This window comes from Leptosomus discolor, chromosome 12 (assembly GCF_034619465.1).
Source record: "Leptosomus discolor isolate bLepDis1 chromosome 12, bLepDis1.hap2, whole genome shotgun sequence".
Classification (NCBI taxonomy): domain Eukaryota; kingdom Metazoa; phylum Chordata; class Aves; order Leptosomiformes; family Leptosomidae; genus Leptosomus; species Leptosomus discolor.
The window spans coordinates 1,828,783-1,849,086 of NC_141402.1; the positions used below are offsets into that span (position 1 = coordinate 1,828,783).

At 68.3% G+C, this 20,304-nt stretch overlaps 1 protein-coding gene across 1 annotated transcript; it reads left to right on the forward strand.

Annotated features, from left to right (window-relative positions):
- Window positions 1–784: 784 nt before the first annotated feature.
- On the forward strand, window positions 785–20,157 carry SYT7 (synaptotagmin 7). The gene is made up of 14 exons (XM_086472380.1): window positions 785–927; window positions 1,409–1,434; window positions 1,543–1,646; window positions 4,378–4,457; window positions 6,182–6,313; window positions 7,044–7,259; window positions 10,374–10,742; window positions 13,331–13,456; window positions 16,374–16,509; window positions 16,980–17,250; window positions 17,686–17,855; window positions 18,380–18,494; window positions 18,582–18,781; window positions 20,053–20,157. Exons 1-14 carry the CDS (start codon window positions 785–787, stop codon window positions 20,155–20,157), a joined length of 2,193 nt encoding a protein of 730 aa, XP_086328506.1.
- Window positions 20,158–20,304: the final 147 nt, after the last annotated feature.

Genomic DNA, 20,304 nt, shown 5'->3' on the forward strand with positions numbered 1-20,304 from the left:
ATCCCTGGTTTCATTCCACCCGAGGCCGTGGGGGCTGCCGGTGCTGCGGCGCCCGGCTGCGCGCCAGGGTGGGAACGTGGCGCTGGTGGCACTGGGGACCCCGCTGCGTGCTCGGGGGGGGGGGGGATGCCCGAGCCCCGATCCGGCCGCCCAGGCTGCTCTGATTCACCCCGACCTCTGAGCCGCTGGCGAATTTCATTACAATAACAAGGTCTGCGGGCAAATTAATTATTAACGATTTTTGTTTAATATTTATACTGCAGTACAGCGACAGGCGGGCTGCTCCGGCCTCGCTGCTTCCCGCCGCCGGCTGTGGCTCCAACGATGGCCTGTCCCAATCCCGGGGTGCAGAACCAACCTGCGGGGTCCCCGCAGGGATGCCACGGTGGGGTCCTGCAGGGGAGAGAGCCGAGCTGGGCTGGGGGTCCCACCGGACCCCCCGCAAGCCACCTTGGGTCTATATTCATCCTCCCAGGGTGCCAGGGCCATCACGCCTGCTGGCAGGGTGGCCACGAGCTCGGCGGCCGCTGGATGCTGGGGACACCCTGTGCCGGGGTGGGGGCCATGGGGGGGAGGCAGGCAGGTGCCTCGGGGGCTGGAATGGGGGGGGGGTTCTTGCTCACAGGGCTGGTTGGGTGCAGGAGGGGTGCAGGGTGGGTGGGAGATGCCTGCCTGGCCCTGGAACTATCCCCAGCGGCCATGGGGGGGGTGATGCTGGAGCAGAAGGGGGGTTCCCCCCCACACTTTTGGGGTCCCCAGGGTTGTCCCCATGGCTAGGCTAGGGATGAGTGGAGGAACACCTATGGTGAGGTGGCTGCGGGGCACTGATGGGAAAGGGCACGGATCCAGCAAGGAAACTGGGGACGGCTTGTCTGGAGGGGATGGGAAAGGGGAAGGGAACGGGATGAGGAAGGGGAAGAGGAAGAGGTGTGGAAGAGGAAGGACAAGGGGAAGAGGATGGAGAAGGTGAAAAGATGGGGAAGGGGTGGGGATGGGGAAGGGTTGGGCGTTAGGAAGGCAAAGAGGAAAGGGAAGGGAAAGAGGAAGGGGAAGGAGGGGAAGGGGAAGGGGAAGAGGAAGGAGGGGAAGGGAAAGGGGAAGGAGGGGAAGGGGAAAGGGAAGGGGAAGCAACACAAAACAGCCGCAGTGCTGAGACGCTGGGGCAGGAGCTGCAGGGTGATGCTGTGACCTTTGCCGGACACGCCGGCGCTCCCAGGGTGCCGGCTGAGACTAAAGCCTTTGCTCTGCTCCAACCTGAGCTCCCGGGGAGCGCTGGGGAGGGGGGGGGGTCCAGGCATCCCACCGGGAGCCCAGGGCCAGCAGGGAGCGGGGACCACCACGCCGTGGTGTGATGGAGCCTGTTAGCTGGACCACGTTCCCCCTGTGTGCCCTCCCTGTTCTCGCCCAGCTGCCCCCCCCGGGAGTCGTGCCCACGCTGGGGACACCCTCCCCGGGGCGCAGGGCTGTCGTGTGTGTGTCCCCCCGCCCCCCCTTCTTCCCTGTCCCCTCGCTGAGCGGTGGCTTTGCTCTGCTCCCCCGCAGGGGCTCCCTCCCGTGACGTCCTCCTCGTCTCAGCCATCATCACCGTCAGCCTTAGCGTCACCATCGTCCTCTGCGGGATCTGCCAGTGGTGCCAGCGCAAACTGGTAAGTGTCCCCCGCGCCGGCTGGGGAGCGGGCGTGGGGCACCCCTCCTTGTCGGGGGTCCTGGGGTGCGCTGGGATGTGGGTCCCGGCCACTCTCTGCACTTGGGTGATGGTTGGGGTGGGGAGGGGGGGGTCCTGCTGGGTTGGGGGGGGAATGCCTGCTGCCGGGGCAGCGGGGTGCCCGGCTGGGCGGCGAGGCTGCCGGCAGGCAGAGGCGGTGGCCGAGAGCGGTTTGCGGCGGGTGCCGGCTGCAGCTTTGATTTTGCTCTTTGGGCGGTGTGATAATTAAATGTTTGGGCGAAACCGTTTGTGCAGCATCAAGGGAAGATTCCAAATACATAAATATATATGTATATATATATATATATTTGCCGCGAGCGGTAACGATCTGGCCCCTGTCCTGCTGGGCTCGCTCCTGCCTGGAAGAGCCCCACGGGAAGGCGGCCAGCCTGTCCCCAGCAGCACCGGGTGCTGGGAGCCAGCTCCGCCACCCACTGGGCCCCCCAGCTTCCCTCCCCGAGCCCCTCTGCAGCAGGCCATCGCCCCCTCCTGCCCTGCATCCTTCCTCTTCCTCCTCCTCTTCCCGGAGCAACCCGGCTCCAGCCGCGTGCTCGGCCACGTTTCCTTCACCATCAGCCTCAAATCTGGGTCAAGCGCCGCGATAGCGGCGGCTTTTCCCGCACGGGTGATGCCCACCCTGGCGAGGCTGGTGGCTCCCCCCCCCTAACCCCCGAGCCGTGGGAAGGCAGCATTCCCCCGGGAAGGGGAGAGAGGGGTCCGGTGGGGACGAGGCAGCGTGGAGGCGGTGGGAGCTGCCGCGGCGTGTGGGGAGGGGAGGGGGGTGGGAAGGGGCTTCCAAGCCCGGTGGGTGCCACCCAGGGAAGGGCAGGCTGGAGGGGGAGATGGCAGCGGGGAGGAGAAGGGCCGGTTGTGCTGGCAGAGGAACAAATAAGTATAAATTGGCCGGGAAAGGGTTCAGGCTGGGAATGGGAAGGCGCGTCCCAGCCGGCCCTCGGCAGCACGCGGAGCTGGAACGGCTGCGGGGGAACCACGGCCAAACCCGCCGAGCGGCTGCCGGGCTGGCCCTGGTGTGCACCCACGCAGCAGCCGCGGGTCGGCTAGTGCCGGGAGAGCATGGGCCAGCAGCTGCCGCTGCCGCCGTGTCCCCACGAGACCTGTGTGGTGGCCGGCTGGGGACAACGCTGAGCACAGGGCTGACTCCCTCCGGGATGGCCCATGGGCATCCGAGGAGGTCGGGCACCCCTGCAGGTTCCACCAGGATTAGCCCATGGGCATCCAAGGAGGTCGGGCATCCCTGCAGCTCCTGGCAGGATTAGCTCATGGGCATCCAAGGAGATCCAGCACCCCTGCAGGTCCCACCAGAATTAGCCCATGGGCATCCAAGAAGGTCAGGCACCCCTGCAGGTCCCAGCAGGATTAGCCCATGGGCATCCGAGGAGATCCAGCACCCTTGCAGCTCCTGGCAGGATTAGCCCATGGGCATCCAAGGAGATCCAGCACCCCTGCAGGTCCCACCAGGATTAGCCTATGGGCATCCAAGGAGGTCGGGCATCCCTGCAGGTCCCACCAGGATTAGCCCATGGGCATCCAAGGAGGTCGGGCATCCCTGCAGCTTTCAGCAGGACGAGCCCATGGGCATCCAAGGAGATCCAGCACCCCTGCAGCTCCTGGCAGGATTAGCCCATGGGCATCCAAGGAGGTCAGGCACCCCTGCAGCTCCCAGCAGGACAAGCCCATGGGCATCCAAGGAGATCCAGCACCCCTGCAGCTCCCGTCAGGATTAGCCCACGGGCATCCAAGGAGGTTGGGCATCCCTGCAGCTCCCAGCAGGACGAGCCCGTGGCTGTCCGAGGCCACCCGTGCTGCGGGTGCAGGGCGTCCTTCGAGGCAGCACGGCCAAGGCGACGGCTCCGTGCGGAGGTGCTGAGGCTGGGGAGAAGGAGGAGGCAGAAGTCCTCCCCGTTTCACGGGCAGGCTGCACTCAGCAGGGACGCTCGCCGGTCCAGGGCCACCGCGGCGGGAGGGCTGGTTCGCAGCCCCAGCCTGCTCCGGCAGCTGTTTCCATCCCACCTCGGCCTCCCCGCACCTGCGCGGAGCAGCCTCCGCTCCTAATTGTTCGCTAATTGGCATTAATTGAGCTCTTGTCCGCCCTGGATCGGAGCGGCGCGCTGAACCTGCCGTCGGAAATCACAGTGAAGTGCCCTGATTACGAGCCCCAGTTAGGAGCGAGCGCCTGCTTCGTTATCATATGGCAGCTCTTCCCTTTCAGTAGGGAAGGTGAACTCAATTAATTCAGGTTCAATTAATCCTAAAATTACCCTCTCCTCCCCACCCCACCCCCCGGTGAAGCTGTGGCAGGGTACGCAGGCAGCTGCTCTGTCCTTGGGGGGGGACGCAGGGCACAAGCACCCCCCTGCCCTCCAGCCCCTTGGGGACGGTGCCCAGGAGCTGGGGTGGCCGGGCCAGCCCCTCCCCGCTGCCTTTGCTGGTTTGAAAGGTCCAAGGGATGAAGCTATTGGGAATTTCGCTGCCTGCCTCAGTGGGATGGAGCCTGGCGACTGGGAGGCTGTAAGAGCAAAAGGCAAAATTCAGGTCAAAACCCCCCTGGCTGATGGGGGTGCAGCTCCCACCCCTGTCCTCGGCTGCAGTCTGTGGTGGGGTGGGGGTCTCCCTGCTGCCCCCTGAGCCCATCTCTCCTCTCCACTCCGCAGGGTAAGCGTTACAAGACTTCCCTGGAGACCGTGGGAACTCCGGACTCCAGCCGAGGCCGCAGTGAAAAGAAAACCATCAAGTAGGTGCCGGGGTGCGGGGCGGGGGAGAAGGGCAGGGGGCTGCGGCGCCGGGAGCCTCTCTTGCCCACGGGTTTGGCACAGCCACAGCCCGCTCGGCACCCTGCCCTCTGCCACACGCCATCCCCCCCCCCCCGTCGTGGGTGCCCTGCCCGCGTGGGGACACGTGCCGGATGGGTGCTGTCCCCGCCAGCAGCGGGGTGGTCGCTCCTTGGGGGTGGAGGTGGCCGCCCCTCCGCTCCCAGCGAGGAGGGTCCGTGCCCGGCCCTGGCAGAGCGAGTTGGGCAGCGGCTGCTCGCCCGGCTCTGTGCCAGGGCCGGCGAGGGCTGCCAGGGCGAGCGAGCAACGGGTGGTCCCCACCGTTGTGCCGGAGCGTCGCCGAGCCTCGCTCCTCCTGCAGCCGCCTGCAGGGTGGGGTGGTCCCCCCTGTTTGGCGCCGAGGTGTCCCCAGGACCTCTAGCTCCAGTGGGAGAGGAGACTGGGAGAGCTGGTGGGTCTCTCTGGCAGCCTCAGGTAACCCACCGAGCTGTGGGCATGGCGGGATGGAGCCATGGGGACCTCAGGGCGGGTGTCCCCAAGGATGCCCCCCGGTCTGGAGGGAGCCCTCGCTGGCCCCGCTGCGTGCGTGGCTGGCACGGCTCCGCAGACCACGGGCGTCGGGGATGCGGTGGGGAAAGGAGAGCGGAGCTGGGGCATCTCGGAGCGCTGGGAAGGGAGTGAGGGTCGCGGGGTGGCTCTCCTGGGTAGCCCAGCTCCAGCTCTGCCCCCCTGGCACCCCCCTGGCACCCCGCAGGGCTCTTGGCAGGAGCCAGGGCTGGACCACCAGGAGGGAAATAGCCCCTGGCTGGGGTAAGGTGACTGCAGACCTCCTCCCTTGGCTGGCCTGGCCTCCTGCTCCGCGTGTGGCCGGGCTGCGGGCGTCTGGGGCTACCTCGGGCACCCCTCCGCCTGGGCACAGCCTGGGCCAGCTGCTCCCAGTCGCACCGGGGCTGGCCGTACCCAGCTGGGACTGGAGGGGAAGGCGCATCCCCTCCTGCCGGCGTGGCGCACGCTCTGGAAGGGTCCGTGCAGCCGGGCTCAACGCGGTGAGGGGCACGAGGACTGGGCACCGGTGGCTTTTCCAGTCCCCCAGCGCCGGCGGGGAGCTGCTGGGCTCCGCAGCCCCCGGCACGCAGCTCAGGCCGGGCGACGGGGTGCTGTGGGCAGCTTGCCGGAGCCGGGAGGTTCGGGCTGCGTGCCGGCAGCGGGCCGGTTCGGCAGGAGGGGACCCGGAGGGGTCTCCACCACGCGACGGCGTCACGGTTCACCCAGCGGCGCGCGCGCTTCCAGGACCCGGCTGCTGAGGCGGCGAGGACGCACGGACACGCGTGCCGAGGAGGCGCAGGCCCGTGGGCCGGGGACGCCGCGCTCGCTGCCCCCTCTCTAACCCCCCACCCTCCTTCTCTCCTTCCCAGCCGGTGGAGCCGCCCGCTCCTCTCTCTCCACAGCTCTGCCCTGCTCCGTCCATCCGTCCGTCTGTCCGTGTGCGTGTCCGTGTGCGTGTGTGTACGTGTGTGTCGGTGTCCGAGGGGTGGGCGGCCGCGCGCCCCGTCTCTCTCTCCCCGCAGGATCCCGGCGCTCCGGGGGCGGAGGGCTGCTTTTCCTCCCTTCTCGCAGGAATTCAGCTTCTCTCTCTTGTATTTCCCTTTTTTTTTTTTCTTTCTCCCTTGGTCTCCGGCCGCTGTAGCGATCTAGACAGAGACTTTTGGAATAACAATGACAACACAGTGCAGCAGAAATGGAGCTCCTACCCTCCCAAGGAGTTTATACTAAACATTTCACCTTACGCCCCGTACGGTGATCCGCGGCTTTCCCTCAAGTGAGTCTCTCCTTACCGGGTTTGCTCCCTGTAGTGAGTATATGGGCAGCACCCACTCGCCTTCCTCCTTCTCCTCCTCCTCCTCCTCCTCCTCCTCCTCCTCCTCCTCCTCCTCCTCCTCCTCCTCCTCCTCCTCCTCCTCCTCCTCCTCCTCCTCCTCCTCCTCCTCCTCCTCCTCCTGGGCTCCCCGCACGCCACCCCATGGGCAGCCCCATGGAGACGAGCAACCCCTCCTTCCCGCCCCCCCCCCCCCCCCCCCCCCTGCCCGGGGGGCAGCCGGGTGTCTCCCCCCTCCACCCCAATCGCGGCGGCGCAGGACGGGGTTGCGCGTTGGGGGCACCCCCTCGGTGCGGGGATCGGGTCCTCCCCCCCCACCCCCACCGGGGCTGGGCTGCCGGCGAGCGGGACAACCCCCCCCCCCCCCCCAACCTTGACCCTCGCCCTCCTCCTCCCCCCTCCCCACTTTATTTTGGATGGTTTTGCCGAGGCCCCCCCCCACCCCGCGCACCCCCCGGCCAGGACCCCTTTTCTTTTGCAGTGCTGATGTCTCTCTTTCTCTCTCTGTCTGTCTGTCCGTCTCTTGTCCGTCTGTCCCCCTCCGGCTCTCTCTCCCCCTCCCTTCATACCCCTCACCCCTACCAAATGCCCTACCACCACCACGTCCGTCCGTCTGTCCGTCCGGCTCCCTTCGTCTCTCTCTTGGGGGGGTCCGGCCGCCGGCCCGGCCCAGTGGCTCTCTGTTATCAGGGGCCAAGCTGACGGCGTCGGCCGCCGCGGGGTTGGCGGGGGATCGCGACGGCCGCCCCGGGGAGAAGCAGCGGCTCGGCGAGGACGGCATGAGGAGCAGCGTCTCTGCCCACAGCGAGCCCGGCACGGGGAAGGCGGCGCGAGGCCGCTGGCACACGGTGCAGAGCCACTTGGCCGCAGGAAAGCTCAGCCTGTCCAAGTGAGTGAGCACGTACGGTCCAGGCACGGCACCCCCCGGCACGGACCCCCCCCCACCTGCCACTGCCAGTGTGCCCGGGCACCCGCTCCCCTCTGCGGGGCTGCGCTTGGATGGGCAGGGGGGGCCACCACCAAGAAATTCCCCTGGCCCACTGTGCCGAGGGAGGCGAGGTGCTGCCCAGGCCCCCCCCCCCGTGGTGTTTCGGTGGTGTTTTGGCAGCGTTTCGGCTCGAGGCGGGGAGCGAAGGAGGGGGATGCAGGTCTCAAGCCCCGGCGGGGCTGGAGGAGCGCCTTTGGGTGCTGTCCCCAGCGCATTTCCAGCGCCGAGGGTGGCTTTGCTTGATGCCGGTGGGAAGCGGCTCGGCGTCCCCGGTGAGGCTCCCCGGGGCAGAGGGCACCATCTATGGTGATGGCCCAAAGGCAGGAGCCGCTTTCCCGTGTCCCCACCAGCCCTGGGACGCGGTCACCCGTCATGGTGTGTGGCATCGCCAGCCTCTTCCCTCCGCGGTGCTCCCCGGACCCACGGCACAGCCAGGAGACCCGGCGCCGGCGCCTCACTTGCGGCTCCACCACTTGATACCGAGGGGAGCGTTGGGGAAAGTTGGTGGTTTATCAGATTTAGGGGAAACCCAGAGCTTTGGCACGCCCTGCGGGGCTCGTGGCAGGCTGGGTGGGGGTCTTGGCGAGACCCTCCGTTACCGGCAGCGACCGTAGCTCTGCTGGGGGAGATGGTGGTGATTTATCCGGCTGTGGGCTCCGTCCTACGTTTCTGGTCTCTGCTCCGGTTCCCCGCGCTGGGATGCAGCAGCCTCCGATGGCGCGGCCGCCCCGGCACCCTCAGAGAGGCCGGTGGCGATGGCAAAGGCGCTTCCCAGGGCTGGCGTGCCTCCTCCCTGCCGCTTCATCCAGCCTTGTCGGCGGGGAGAAAAGCTTTGGCGAAAGAGCAAGGCCTGCCCTGCCACCTCGGACAAATCCCGGACGCCTCCTGGAGCCCTTGGCGCGTCCCCTGTTTGGAGCCGTGGCCGCCCGTTTGGCAGGATGCTGGCGCGCTCCGGCTCGCCTGCTGGGAGGCGAGAAGGAGAGGCGAGGAAGAGGTGGAGCGGCTCAGCCTTCAGCCATCCCCAGCCTCGGTGGAGAAGCGAAACCCGCTGGGAGCCCGCGCTCCTCCGGCGGGCGGTGCGAAGGCCGGCTAAGAAAAGGCGCCGCGCGGCTGCCGCGCCGAGAGCCGTGGACGCGTGCCCGCGCGCCGCTCGGCACCTCCGCTCCCGCTGACTCACAGCCGGCGGCTGTGCCGCGCCGGCTGGGGCCGTGCCGCAGCGGGGCTGGGCTCTGCCATCCCGGCTGGTGGCTCCTAGAGGCCGGAGGGGCTGGGAGGTGGACAGCCGGACGGATGGACGGCCACCGCGGCGCGTTGGGTTGGCGCGGGCGGCGAGGGCAGAGCGAAGGGGTGGGGGAAGGCGGGCGGCGATGCGTCCTGCCTCGCAGCACCTCTTTTGGCGCGGAGCCTTCGGGTTTGGGGGTGTTCGTGGTGGGGGTCGAGCTGCCGTACCCCTCCCCTGGTACCGGGGGCACCCGAGCGGGCGCAGGCAGGGCGTGCGGGCAGGGCGTGCTGCCGCCTGGCGCGGTGCTGGCAGGAGCTCGCGCCTCCAGCTGGCGCCGGGCCGAGAGGAGCCAGATTTAGTTGCCTGTGAGTGAGAGGTTGTAAATTGAACTAATTTAGGATTTGGTAGGAAAGTGAAAGGAGGTCGACAGCAGGCGTCGGGCAGGGAGGGACCGGGGGGGGGGGGTTGTGCGGCGCAGCGCCCGGGCAGTGCCCCGCGTACCTTCAGTCCCGGCCGTGGGGCCAGATTCGTCCCAGCTCTCCGCTCCCCTCAACTTCCCTCCCTCCTCTCTCTCTCTTTCTCTCACCTTTTGCTCTTTCTTCACCTCTTTTCTTCTTTTTTTTTTTTATTTTTAAAAGCAATTTATCCTTCCCCCCCCCCTCCCTCTCTGTCCCTCGCTGCTGGCAATGCACGACGGCACAGCTTCTCCACGCGGTTTCAGCCGGCACCCCGGCCGGGCCCGGCCAGCACAGGGACCGGGGGAAGGTCGGCGGCCGCTGCTGAAGGTGACACCCCCATGCCAGGCAGGGCTTTTGCCAGGCTGGCTGGACCCCCTGGTCTGATGGCCACGAGCTTCGCAGGCTGCCGTGGGCATCGAGCGCCGTGCCCGGGGCTCCTGCCCGGCTGCATGGGCCGTGCCACGCATGTGCTGCCGCCCTGGCGCGGGGCCGGCTGCATGGCCAGCGATGGGCACCGCCGCTTCCCCCGCCGGCCTCTCGCCTGCTCTCCCCTCTCTGCCGGCCAGACGAAGCCCATCTGCCCAGGGCTGGGCTTCTCCGCGCTCCCCATCCCGCCGGGGCCGCGGCCCCATCGCCTCCCGTTCCGTGGTCAGGGGGCTGGGGGGCGCAGCCGGACTCCTACCCCGGTGGGGTCCCCCTCCGCTGGCAGCCTGGCTTGGCCCTGGGGACACCCGGCTTGCTGGCATGTCACAGCCACGGGGGGGCTCAGCCCCTCCATCGCTACGGGACCCCCCCCCCCCCTGCCGCCGCCGCCACCACCACCACCAGCCGGCACCATCCTGCAAGATGGGGGATGCTGAGACCCGGCGGTGCTGGTGGCTGGGTGCTGGGCTGGGAGGGACGGGGACGGGGCGGGCTGGCTGGCAGCACGTGAGCGGGCGCCGCGGGATTCGCCTTGGCACAGCAGCCTCATTAGCTCGCAGACGAGGTCGGCCGGCGGCGCTGGGAAGGCACCGGCTGCGCGGCAGCCGCGGGAGCGGGAGGGCACCCAGCTGGCCGGGTGCCGCGGTGCCACGGCCGAACCTTCCCGGCAGCCTGGGACCGGCGCCCGGGCGAGATGGCGGCGGCGGCGGCGGCACGAGAGCCCCGTGCCACCGGCGAGGCCGAGCCGGGGCCGAGAGGCAGAGGAACCGGTCGCTGCATCCGCTGGCCCCTGCCGGAGCGCTCCCTGCGCTGGGGCATCTTCTCTCTAACTCTCTTCTTTTCCTTCCTCCAATTTTGCCCCTTCACCTTCTTCTCCTTTCTCTCCTCTCCTCTGCCCTTCCTCTCCCTAAGTTTCGAGGACTCCACCTTGTCCACAGCCACTACCCTTGAGTATATCCCCACCTCAGCAGGCGACCCCAAATGCCAGAGGCCCCGCACGCTCATGCGCCAGCAAAGTCTGCAGCAGCCCCTCAGCCAGCACCAACGCGCCAACCACAGCCAACCCACCACCAGCCAGAGCCTGGGTCACCTCCAGGCCCACAGCGGCTCCTCCACCGGCGCCGGCAACCCCCGGGGCTCCCGCAGCGGCCAGGCGCGCCAAGGCATCGCCGCCGGCTCCAAGCATCGGACGGCGGGCGGCCGGAGCCGCTCTAATCCCGGCAGCTGGGACCACGTGGTGGGGCAAATCCGCAACCGCGGCTTGGACATGAAGTCCTTCCTGTAAGTGTGCGCTCTCCCCGCTGCGCTCTCCTTTGCTCTCTCCGTGTCCGTGTCCCTCTCCGTGTCCCTCTCCGTGTCCCTCTCCGTTGCTCTCCCCATTGTTGTCCCTGTTGCTCTCCCCACTGCTCTCTCCTTTGCTCTCTCCATGTCCGTGTCCCTCTCCGTGTCCCTCTCCGTGTCCCTCTCCGTGTCCCTCTCCGTGTCCCTCTCCGTGTCCCTCTCCGTTGCTCTCCCCATTGTTGTCCCTGTTGCTCTCCCCACTGCTCTCTCCTTTGCTCTCTCCATGTCCGTGTCCCTCTCCTTTGCTCTCTCCCTCTCCGTGTCCCTCTCCGTGTCCCTCTCCGTGTCCCTCTCCGTGTCCCTCTCCGTGTCCCTCTCCGTGTCCCTCTCCGTGTCCCTCTCCGTGTCCCTCTCCGTGTCCCTCCCCGTTGCTCTCCCCATTTTGGTCTCTGTTGCTTTCCCACTGCTCTTCTCGTTGCTGTCTCCTTTGCTCTCTCCATTTCTCTCCTCTGCTCTCCCCATTGCTCTCCCCATTGCCCTCTCCATGTCTCTCCATTTCTCTCCCCTCTTGCCCTCTCCCCTCTTGCCCTCTCCCCTCTTGCCCTCTCCCCTCTTGCCCTCTCCCCTCTTGCCCTCTCCCCTCTTGCCCTCTCCCCTCTTGCCCTCTCCCCTCTTGCCCTCTCCCCTCTTGCCCTCTCCCCTCTTGCCCTCTCCCCTCTTGCCCTCTCCCCTCTTGCCCTCTCCATGTCCCTCTCCATGTCCCTCTCCATGTCCCTCTCCATGTCCCTCTCCATGTCCCTCTCCATGTCCCTCTCCATGTCCCTCTCCATGTCCCTCTCCATGTCCCTCTCCATGTCCCTCTCCATGTCCCTCTCCATTGCTCTCCCCACTGCTCTGCCCAGCACAGCCGCTCAGCTGGCACCACCCCGGGGAAACGCTGCCCACGGCCGCTGGGAAGAGCCGGGTCCCCTCCCGCCCCATCGCGGGGAGCGGGGATGGATCACCCAGCCTGGGGGCTGAGGGAAGGGTCTCACATCCCCCCAACTTGCTTTGCCCCGTGGCTTTGCTGCGGCTCACCCACCACTGTGGGTGTCCAGGTCCCCTTCAGTCCCCAGGGAGGGCAGGGATGCTCCAGCCCACAGGACAGCCACCAGCGCGGTCCCCAGGGAGTGACATTGCCCCAAGGAGGCGGCGGGGGGGGGGGGGGGATAGCTGTGCCGGCGGTGGCCCCCGTGCAGGGGTGACTGTCTGTTCGGCCCCGATATCGCTGCCTTCCGCCCGGGGCTCCTGCTCGGAGCTGCTGGAGCCGTGTGATCTTTAATCTGGCTTAACCCTATCTCCTGTATCAGCGCTGGCTTCCAAACCTCAAACACCGAGGGCTAATCCGAGCCCTGCCTTGCCGCCGCGTCTCAGCACATGACATTGTCACTCCTCCGCAGAGCCGGTCGCCTCTAACCACCTCCATCCTCTCTGGGGTTCCTCCCGCTCCCCCCTGGCCTCCGTTTCCCCCCCCCCCCTCAGCACCCCAGGATGCTCAAGTGCCGGCTGCGCTTCTCGCCGGCTGGAGGTTGGGGTAGCGGGGGGTGACACAAAGGTCTGATCCTGCCCTCGCGTGAGTCAGCTCAGCACCTTCTGCATCAGGGTTGGGTGGGAAAGGCCCCGAGATGGACGAATTGGGCTGCCCGCCCCGCTCCTGCCTGCGCAGGCAGCCCTGGAGTGAGCGTTGAACCTTCCTTCGGGCAGGCAGGGACACCCTGGGAGTCCCCTCGCAGCTCCAGCACCGACCACCACCTCCCTCCAGTGCCCGTTTCGGCTCTGCCTGCCCACCGCCGTGCCGGCTCTGCCCTCTCCTGCCGAGAGGGAACCGAGAGGTTCCTCGCCGGCTCCATTTGCCGGCTTCCCGATGTCGAGATGCGGCTCATTAGCCATCCCGAGGGTCACGTTCCTCCCTGTTTACCCAGCCTCGGCGCTGGTTCCAGCCTTAATTGGCGGTGGGGGAGCAGCCGCAGAGCCGGGACGTGCCGAGCCGGCGTGCCGTTTCCCCGCGGAGGAGCCGCTGCCATTTACCACCGCCGCTTTCCGAAGCCATTAACTTTGCTTTTGCTCTTTACTCTGTTTACCCTCCCCGGCGCCACGGCGCAAATGCGGTTACGGGCCCCGGGGAGGCTGCGCCGGCGGCGCCGGAGGAGGCCAAACAGCCTCGGCCGTTGCACCGCCGTCTCCTCCTCCAGGGAAAGACACTGGGACCTCGCTCCCTTTGTGCTGTCCCTTGTCCCCAGCCCCTCCGGGCACCTTCTCCCCCCTTCGGCAGGACCTTGGCATCCTCCTTGCCCGGACCGGTGGAGGAGAGGGGTGGCGGCGGTACCCACGTGTGCCGGGCTCACCGGAGCTGACACCTTTCTCCCCCTACAGCCCCCTGCGCCCATCCCGGACATCGTCTCCAGCGCAGGGGCCAGCGGGCAGAATTGGGGTCCCCTCGCCGCCGGTGGACCCCAGGGTGCCGCCGCCGCTGCCGGTTCCCTGCCTGATGCTGTGTTCTCCTTTCTTTCTCTCTCTCTCTCCGGCTGCCTGCGGGGCCGCCTGGGCAGGGAAGGCCGGATGGTGGTGTTATCCCTGGTTTTGGGACTCTCAGAGCAAGATGACTTTGCCAATATCCCCGACCTGCAACCCGCTGGGACTCAGCCGAACCAGTCGAACGCTCAGGGGGACAAGAGGTATGAGCGAGGACGAGGGCAGTCCCGCAGGAGGAGGAGGAGGAGGAGGAGGAGGAGACGAGGGCCTCACCCAGGGTGGAGGAGGAGGAGGAGGAGGAGGAGGAGGAGGAGGCTGGCCTCGTGGAGCGCGAAGGTTGGAGCGGCACAGGGTGGCCCAGCGGGCAGCGGGCACGGTGACATCTGCAGCTCTTCCCCGCGGTTCTGCCTCCGGAGCGGTGGCACCGAAAGGACCCCCCCATCCCTTCTTCCTCCTTCCTCCCTGCCCTCCCCTTCTTGCCATCCCCACCCCCCCCCCCCCCCCTCAACCCTGGCTGCATGCTGGGGGGGCACACGCTCGGGAGCGGGGCGCAGGGGGCAGCCCCTGTGCCGGGAGGAGAACGGGGTGCAGTGGCGGGGACAACACAGAGGGGACACCCCCTCCCCCCACCGATGGCACCGCGTCGGTGGCTGAGCCGCGCCCCATCCCGACGCACGTCCTCGTGCGCCCGCGCCGCCGCGACCCGGCGAGGCCGTTTGCGGCCCGGCACGGGGTGGGCAGCTCCCTTGGGGACATGGGGACATGGCTGTGGTGGCATGTGCTCAGCGCTTGCTCGAGCCCCGAGGCTGAGCTGGGGGGGGGGGGGGGGGGGCACACGGCACCCCCCTCTTTTTTTTCCTCCACGCAAGCTGCGCGGCGGCGGCGGCGCGGCACAGCCCCTCGCCGCCGGCGGCTCCCTGCCTGCCTGCGGGTGCCGAAGGCTCAGCACCGCATCCAGCACCGGTCACCGGCGAGGGCTGGCGGGAGCAGAAGGGCCCCGCGCTGCTGCGGGGAGAGGGGTGTTAATCCCCTCCGGAGCGGGGAGGAGGTGTGAAGCCGGCGGGCGCTGCCTTCCCCGCGCGCTCGCTCGGCGTGGTAATGAACTGGCACCGTTCTCGCCCACCGGCTATTTTTACCCTGCTCGGCTTGGGGTGTCGCTCCATCTTTTAGCGCTTCCCTCCCCGGCGTCGTGCTGCGCAGCCGGGCCCTGCCGGGAGCACCGGCCGCCGGGCCGGAACCGTGCCGGCTGCCCCGGGCCGGGCGAGGGGATGGAGGGGAACGCTGGGTGCCGGGCATGGCGGGGGTGGGTGGCTGTGCCACAGCAAGACCCTGCTCCCCCGCTTCCCCGCAGCTCGCTGATCCAAAAGACCCATCCCAACGCACGCATGGCCTCCCTGCCTCCACTCCCACCACCCTCCCCCCCCGCTCCCTGTCCCCTTGGGCCCTGCGGGGATGGGGGGGGGCTCGGCCGGCGGAGGGGACGGGCTCTGGCACCCTCCGCTCTCGCCTGCCCGCCCGCCTATGCCGGCCACCCGCTCTTCTGCCTCGAAATGTCTCCTCCATCCCTGTTTCTCAGCTTCTTCCTTCCAGCCTGTCCCCAGCGGCTCCAGCCCGGCGCCTCGGCGTGTCTCCTGTCCCGGTGACTAACCGCTCTCCGTCTTTCCATCCGCCCCGCTCCTCTCTCCCCCCTTCCCTCCCGGCAGGCTGGCACTGGACGACGCTGCTCCTCCTCTCTCTTGCTCTTTCCCGCTCTTTCTCTCTCGCTGTCCGCGACCGCCGCCGCCACGTGCCACCACCCCGGCACCCACGGCTCCACCGGCGCCTCCTCGCCCAGCGATCCCCGCCGCCGGCTTCTCCGCCTTCATTTTCGCTCTGGTGTTAACGTGACTTTGCCTCCCCAGCGACCTCGGGCTCTCCGGTCCTCCCTGGGTGCCGTCCCACCGGGGCGAGCGAGCCGTGTGTGGGTGTGGGTGTGCCGCTGCGTGTGCCTCCGTCCCCATCGTCCCCAGGTTTTCCTCGCCCTTCCCTGCGTCTCCATCGGCGTGTGGTCTGCGTGTGCTTGGCGTGTCGGTGGGTGTCTCGTGGCATGCGTTGTGGCTTTGCCCGCTGAGCCCGCCGCCGCGCCTGGGGCTGTGCCGGCGGCGCGCTGCCCGCCGCGGTGTCTGTCCTGTTGGTCCGTCTGTTGGGTTTATCACCGTGGCTCGGCTCAGGTGGGAGCCACGGCGTGGGGTGCATCGTGGGGTGCCTGTCTGTGTGCGCATCCCTTCCCTCTTGGATCTGGCTGCACCGCAGGAGCCACCCAGGGCTGCCCCCGTCCCTGCCGCCATCTGCCTGTGTCCCCTGTTTGTCCCTGTGGCAGCGTGGCCTCGGTGTGTGCCCGCCCGGCTCCATTGCTGCTCTGTCCTTGTGCCCGCTGCAGCTCCTGGCTGCCCACCCTCCCACCGGGCTGCTCCCTCCCCGGCACCATGCCCACCGCCCCGCGGCCAGCCGGCAGCCACCGCCATGGCACCACCCCCCTCCAGACCCGGCTGCTACGGCCATGGTGTGCGGGGACAGCCGGGGCAGCGGTCCCAGGGATGCGGGGCAGAAGGAAAAGGGGGTGGTTAGCACCGGGCACCGAGCCTGCACCGCAGGAGGAAGCACCCATGGGTCGGCGACGCGCCCCGGCGGGGTGCCAAGGGGCTGTGCGTGGGTGAGGCGCAGCCAGAGCCGCGGGTGCTGGTGGGGACTGGGCAGCCGCACGGCCGAGTGGCTGCCCCCGGCATCGCCGCGGGCTCTGCGGCCGCTCCGAGTGGCGCGTGGCCAGGGAGGGGACTTGGGCAGCGTGGGACCCGTCGCCATGCTCTGAGGTGGTGTGTCCCAGGACCGGCTGCCAGCACCGGTGCCCCCCTCCGCGCGGGGAGGCCGGCGAGGTGCAGCGGGCGGCGCCGCGGGCACCGGCACCGCAGCCCGGGCGCCCCCGCAGCCCGGCTCTGCCCGCAGCCCAGCCCGCAGCCTCCCGCGGGGGCTGGCACGGCCCAAGCGCAGCACCCGCTGGGAGAGGGTGCCCGGGGAGCCCCTCGCCGGCTCACCCTTGGCTCTCAGCCGCTCTCCTCTAAGGCGCTGCCTCTCTTTCCCCAGGTTGCCGGCCGGCGGCAAGGCGGTGAACACGGCGCCGGTGCCCGGGCAGCCGCCGCACGATGAGTCCGACCGCAAGACGGAGCCGCACTCCTCCGTCTCCGACCTGGTCAACTCCCTGACCAGTGAGATGCTCATGGTGGGTGGACAGGCTCCCCAGGGAGAGCATCCCGCCTTGGGCACCACCTGGGTGGCGCCTTGTGCCCCCTCCCCGACTCTCCCCCCTGCCCACCCTGCGCCACAAGCACTCCGGCACGTCCCAGCCCGCTCTGCCGAGTCCCCATCGCGGCCGAGCGCCGTGGCCAGCGCAGCCCTGGCTATGCAGGCGTCCCCCCCGCAGCGAGGGAGCCGTGCCGGAGATGTTGGGGATGGGCTGTCAGGAGGAATTTGGCTAATTGGCACTCCCCGTCCTCGGGATGTGTGGCACGGAGCCAGGAGTCATCTGAGGCGATGGCGGTGGCAGGGAGCTGGGGAGAGGCTGATACCCTCTGACAGCTCACGGGGCTGGGGGTCGGGTGCCGGTATGAAGCGAGTTTGGGTGCTGAAACGGGGGGGACAGGGGTGTGCAGACCCCACTGGTGGTCCACCGCCCTTCTCCTCCCACCGCAGCTCTCCCCAGGCTCCGAGGACGACGAGGGCCACGATGGCGTCAGCCGGGAGAACCTGGGCCGCATCCAGTTCAGCGTCGGCTACAACTTCCAGGAGTCCACCCTGACCGTCAAGATCATGAAGGCGCAGGAGCTGCCGGCCAAGGACTTCAGCGGCACCAGCGACCCCTTCGTCAAGATCTACCTGCTCCCCGACAAGAAGCACAAGCTGGAGACGAAGGTGAAGCGAAAGAACCTCAACCCGCACTGGAACGAGACCTTCCTCTTCGAAGGTAGGGGCTGGGATGGACTGGAGTGGACTGGGGTGGGAGCAGAGCGGTTGTGGGACCCTCTGTCCTCCCTCCTCAGCTGGATCAGCTCAGCTCGAGCTGCCAACCTGGTGGCCATCGGTGATGAGATGGCTTGGCCAAGTCGTCTAGGCCAGGTTTGGAGGTGTTTGCTCTGCATCCCACGAAGGGGACGCGCGGGGAGGCGCCTTCCCCCTCCAGCAGGCACCCATGGGTGGGTGCACACGGGGGGATTAATCTACTGCCACCCACCGTGGTGGCCCAAAGCCATGAGAAGTGCCCCGTGCTGTCATCTGCTCCCCATCCACTGCCTGGTGCCAACATCTCCCCATCGGGCAAGGCAGGGAGGCGCCGGCACCAGCACCGGCTGCTCCTTGGCGTGGCCGTGACGGCTCCTCATCCCTTCTGTCTCTGGCACAGGGTTCCCCTACGAGAAGGTGGTGCAGCGGGTGCTGTACCTCCAGGTCCTGGACTACGACCGCTTCAGCCGCAACGACCCCATCGGGGAGGTGTCCATCCCCCTCAACAAGGTGGACCTCACCCAAATGCAGACCTTCTGGAAGGACCTGAAGCCGTGCAGCGACGGCAGCGTAAGGCCCTGGTCCCCCTCCCATCCCCTGGGGACAGGCCTGGAGGGGAGGCTACCTCCTGTGTGTCCCAACGGGACCACCACCCTCTTGCAACCCCGCCAAGGGTGTTTACTGCTTGGCGAGAAGTTTTGGCATCCGATGGAGAGGTTTCTCCTCCCAAATCTTTATATTAAGGCACTAAGTAGCCCAAAGCGAGTGTGTCTCATTTTGGGTCAAAACGAGCCGTTTCAGGTAGATCTAAAAGGAAAGTTTTCTTTTTCTCCTGCCTCCAGCAAGACCAGAAAATGTCCCACTGGGGGTGGCCCCGTTTCCTCCTGCCCTGATTTTCCACGCAGCTCCAAAAGTCCACCCTTGGGACATCTCGGGGTGGGGGGCGGGGGGGGGGAGGTCCCAGCCCAGCACCCCGCTCCCGCGATGGGACCCCGGGGCGCTTTGGCTGCGCCGTCAGGGCTTGGGCTGGGCGCGGTGGCAAGGGACGGGCGTTTCTGGGAGGGCCCACCTAACGGCCTCCGCGGGTCCCGCAGGGAAGCCGTGGGGAGCTGCTGCTCTCGCTGTGCTACAACCCCTCCGCCAACTCCATCGTGGTGAACATCATCAAAGCGCGTAACCTCAAAGCCATGGACATCGGGGGCACGTCAGGTACGAGCTCCGGCTCCTGCCCCGCCGGGCATCGCTGCCTGGTGCCTGGCCGGGGCTGAGAGCGCCTTCTCCCCCACCCTCCACCAGACCCCTACGTGAAGGTGTGGCTGATGTACAAGGACAAGCGGGTGGAGAAGAAGAAGACGGTGGTCATGAAGCGGTGCCTGAACCCCGTCTTCAACGAGTCCTTCGCCTTCGACATCCCCACGGAGCGGCTGCGCGAGACCACCATCGTCATCACCGTCATGGACAAGGACAGGCTGAGCCGCAACGACGTCATCGGCAAGGTGGGTCCCGTCGGCGCGCGGCGGAGGGACCCCCAGCAGCGCGTCCCGCCGAGGGGCGGCAGCAGGGGGGCAGCCGGGTCCCTGGCTGACGGCGAGCCGCGCCGTCTCAAGCTGGAGAGGAAAGGGGAGCGCGGCAGGAGGCCCCTCGTGCTGGCTTTCCCCGGCGGTCTCCGGGCCCGGCTGCGGTGCGGTGCGCCAACGCCTCACCCGGCACGTGCGTGGAGGCGCCGCGGTGGCCGCCATCCAGCGGGGCGACGCCCCGCGCCTGCCGCCGCGCCGTGCTGCGGCACAGCCTGCGCCGGGGCGCGCTTCCGCCTGCCAAAAGTCTATTTATAGCCAGGCAAAAAAATCCCAAGTCCCCGCTGGCTCCCGTGTGCCGCGGTGCCAGGTAGAGCCAGAGCTCCCCCGCCGCAACGGCAGCGGGAGAGCAGGGACGGGGCGCAGGGCTCGGCCAGGGGGGGTCCCTGGGGTCTGCGTCCGCCACCAGACAGACCCCATCCCCGTGCTGGGATTACCCGCCACCTCCCGCTGACGGGAACGGAGGACTTCATCCCCTCTCGATTTGATTTGCATTAAATCCATCCAGCCCTCCCCTCGTTAGGGTGACGCTGACAAACGAGCGCAGCAATCCCCCTAATTACCCCTCACCGCAGAGCGTCGGTGATCCCCGAACGCGGCGCTGGAATTAAGCAAACACGTAGATTGGGATAAACCCAGGAAGGGGGCTGGCGGAGAGGGGCAGAGGGGGATGCTGGCATCCCCGGCGGTGGCACAGCCCAGAGGGGACACCGCCAGCAGCACGGGCACGGCTGCACCCAGAGCCCAATGCCGGCAGGACGGACAGACGGACGGTGCCCGCGACGCCTCCGCTTTGCCGTGGTGGTGGGAAAGCGAAGCGGTGCTGCCGGCGGCGGAGCCGGAGGAGAGGAGCGTGCCCTTCGCACCCCGGCTGCCCCGCCGTGGCCAGCAGCCTGCTAATCACTTTTGGCCGCGTAATTAGCAGCGAGGCCTCGCTCCGGCACAGCGACCCGCTTCGCCGCAGCGGCGGCACGGGCTCCCCGAGCTGTCGGCCGCGGGGGAAGGCTGGCCCGGGTGGTTTTCCGTGTCACCCTGTGGAAAATGGATGGATCCCAACAACCCCCTCCACCACGGACAACAGGGTTTGGGGGGGCGGGGGGGGAAGGGGCAAAGGTGGCAACCCCGGGGAGCGGGATGGGGCTGGAGGGGGCCGGGAGCCGAGCCGTGGGTCCAAGGGCCGCCTGTCCCCACAGATCTACTTGTCCTGGAAGAGCGGCCCCGGGGAGGTGAAGCACTGGAAGGACATGATCGCCCGGCCCCGGCAGGCAGTGGCACAGTGGCACCAGCTGAAGGCCTGAGCACCCCAGGACTGTGGGGCTGGGGTGGGGCGGGGGGTCCCCCTTCCCCGTCACCCCTCCATGGGACTCCCGGCGAGGAGCCGAGGGACCGGTGGGGACAATAACCCGGCTCGTGGGGACCCTACGGTAGGAGGGGGATGGAGCTGC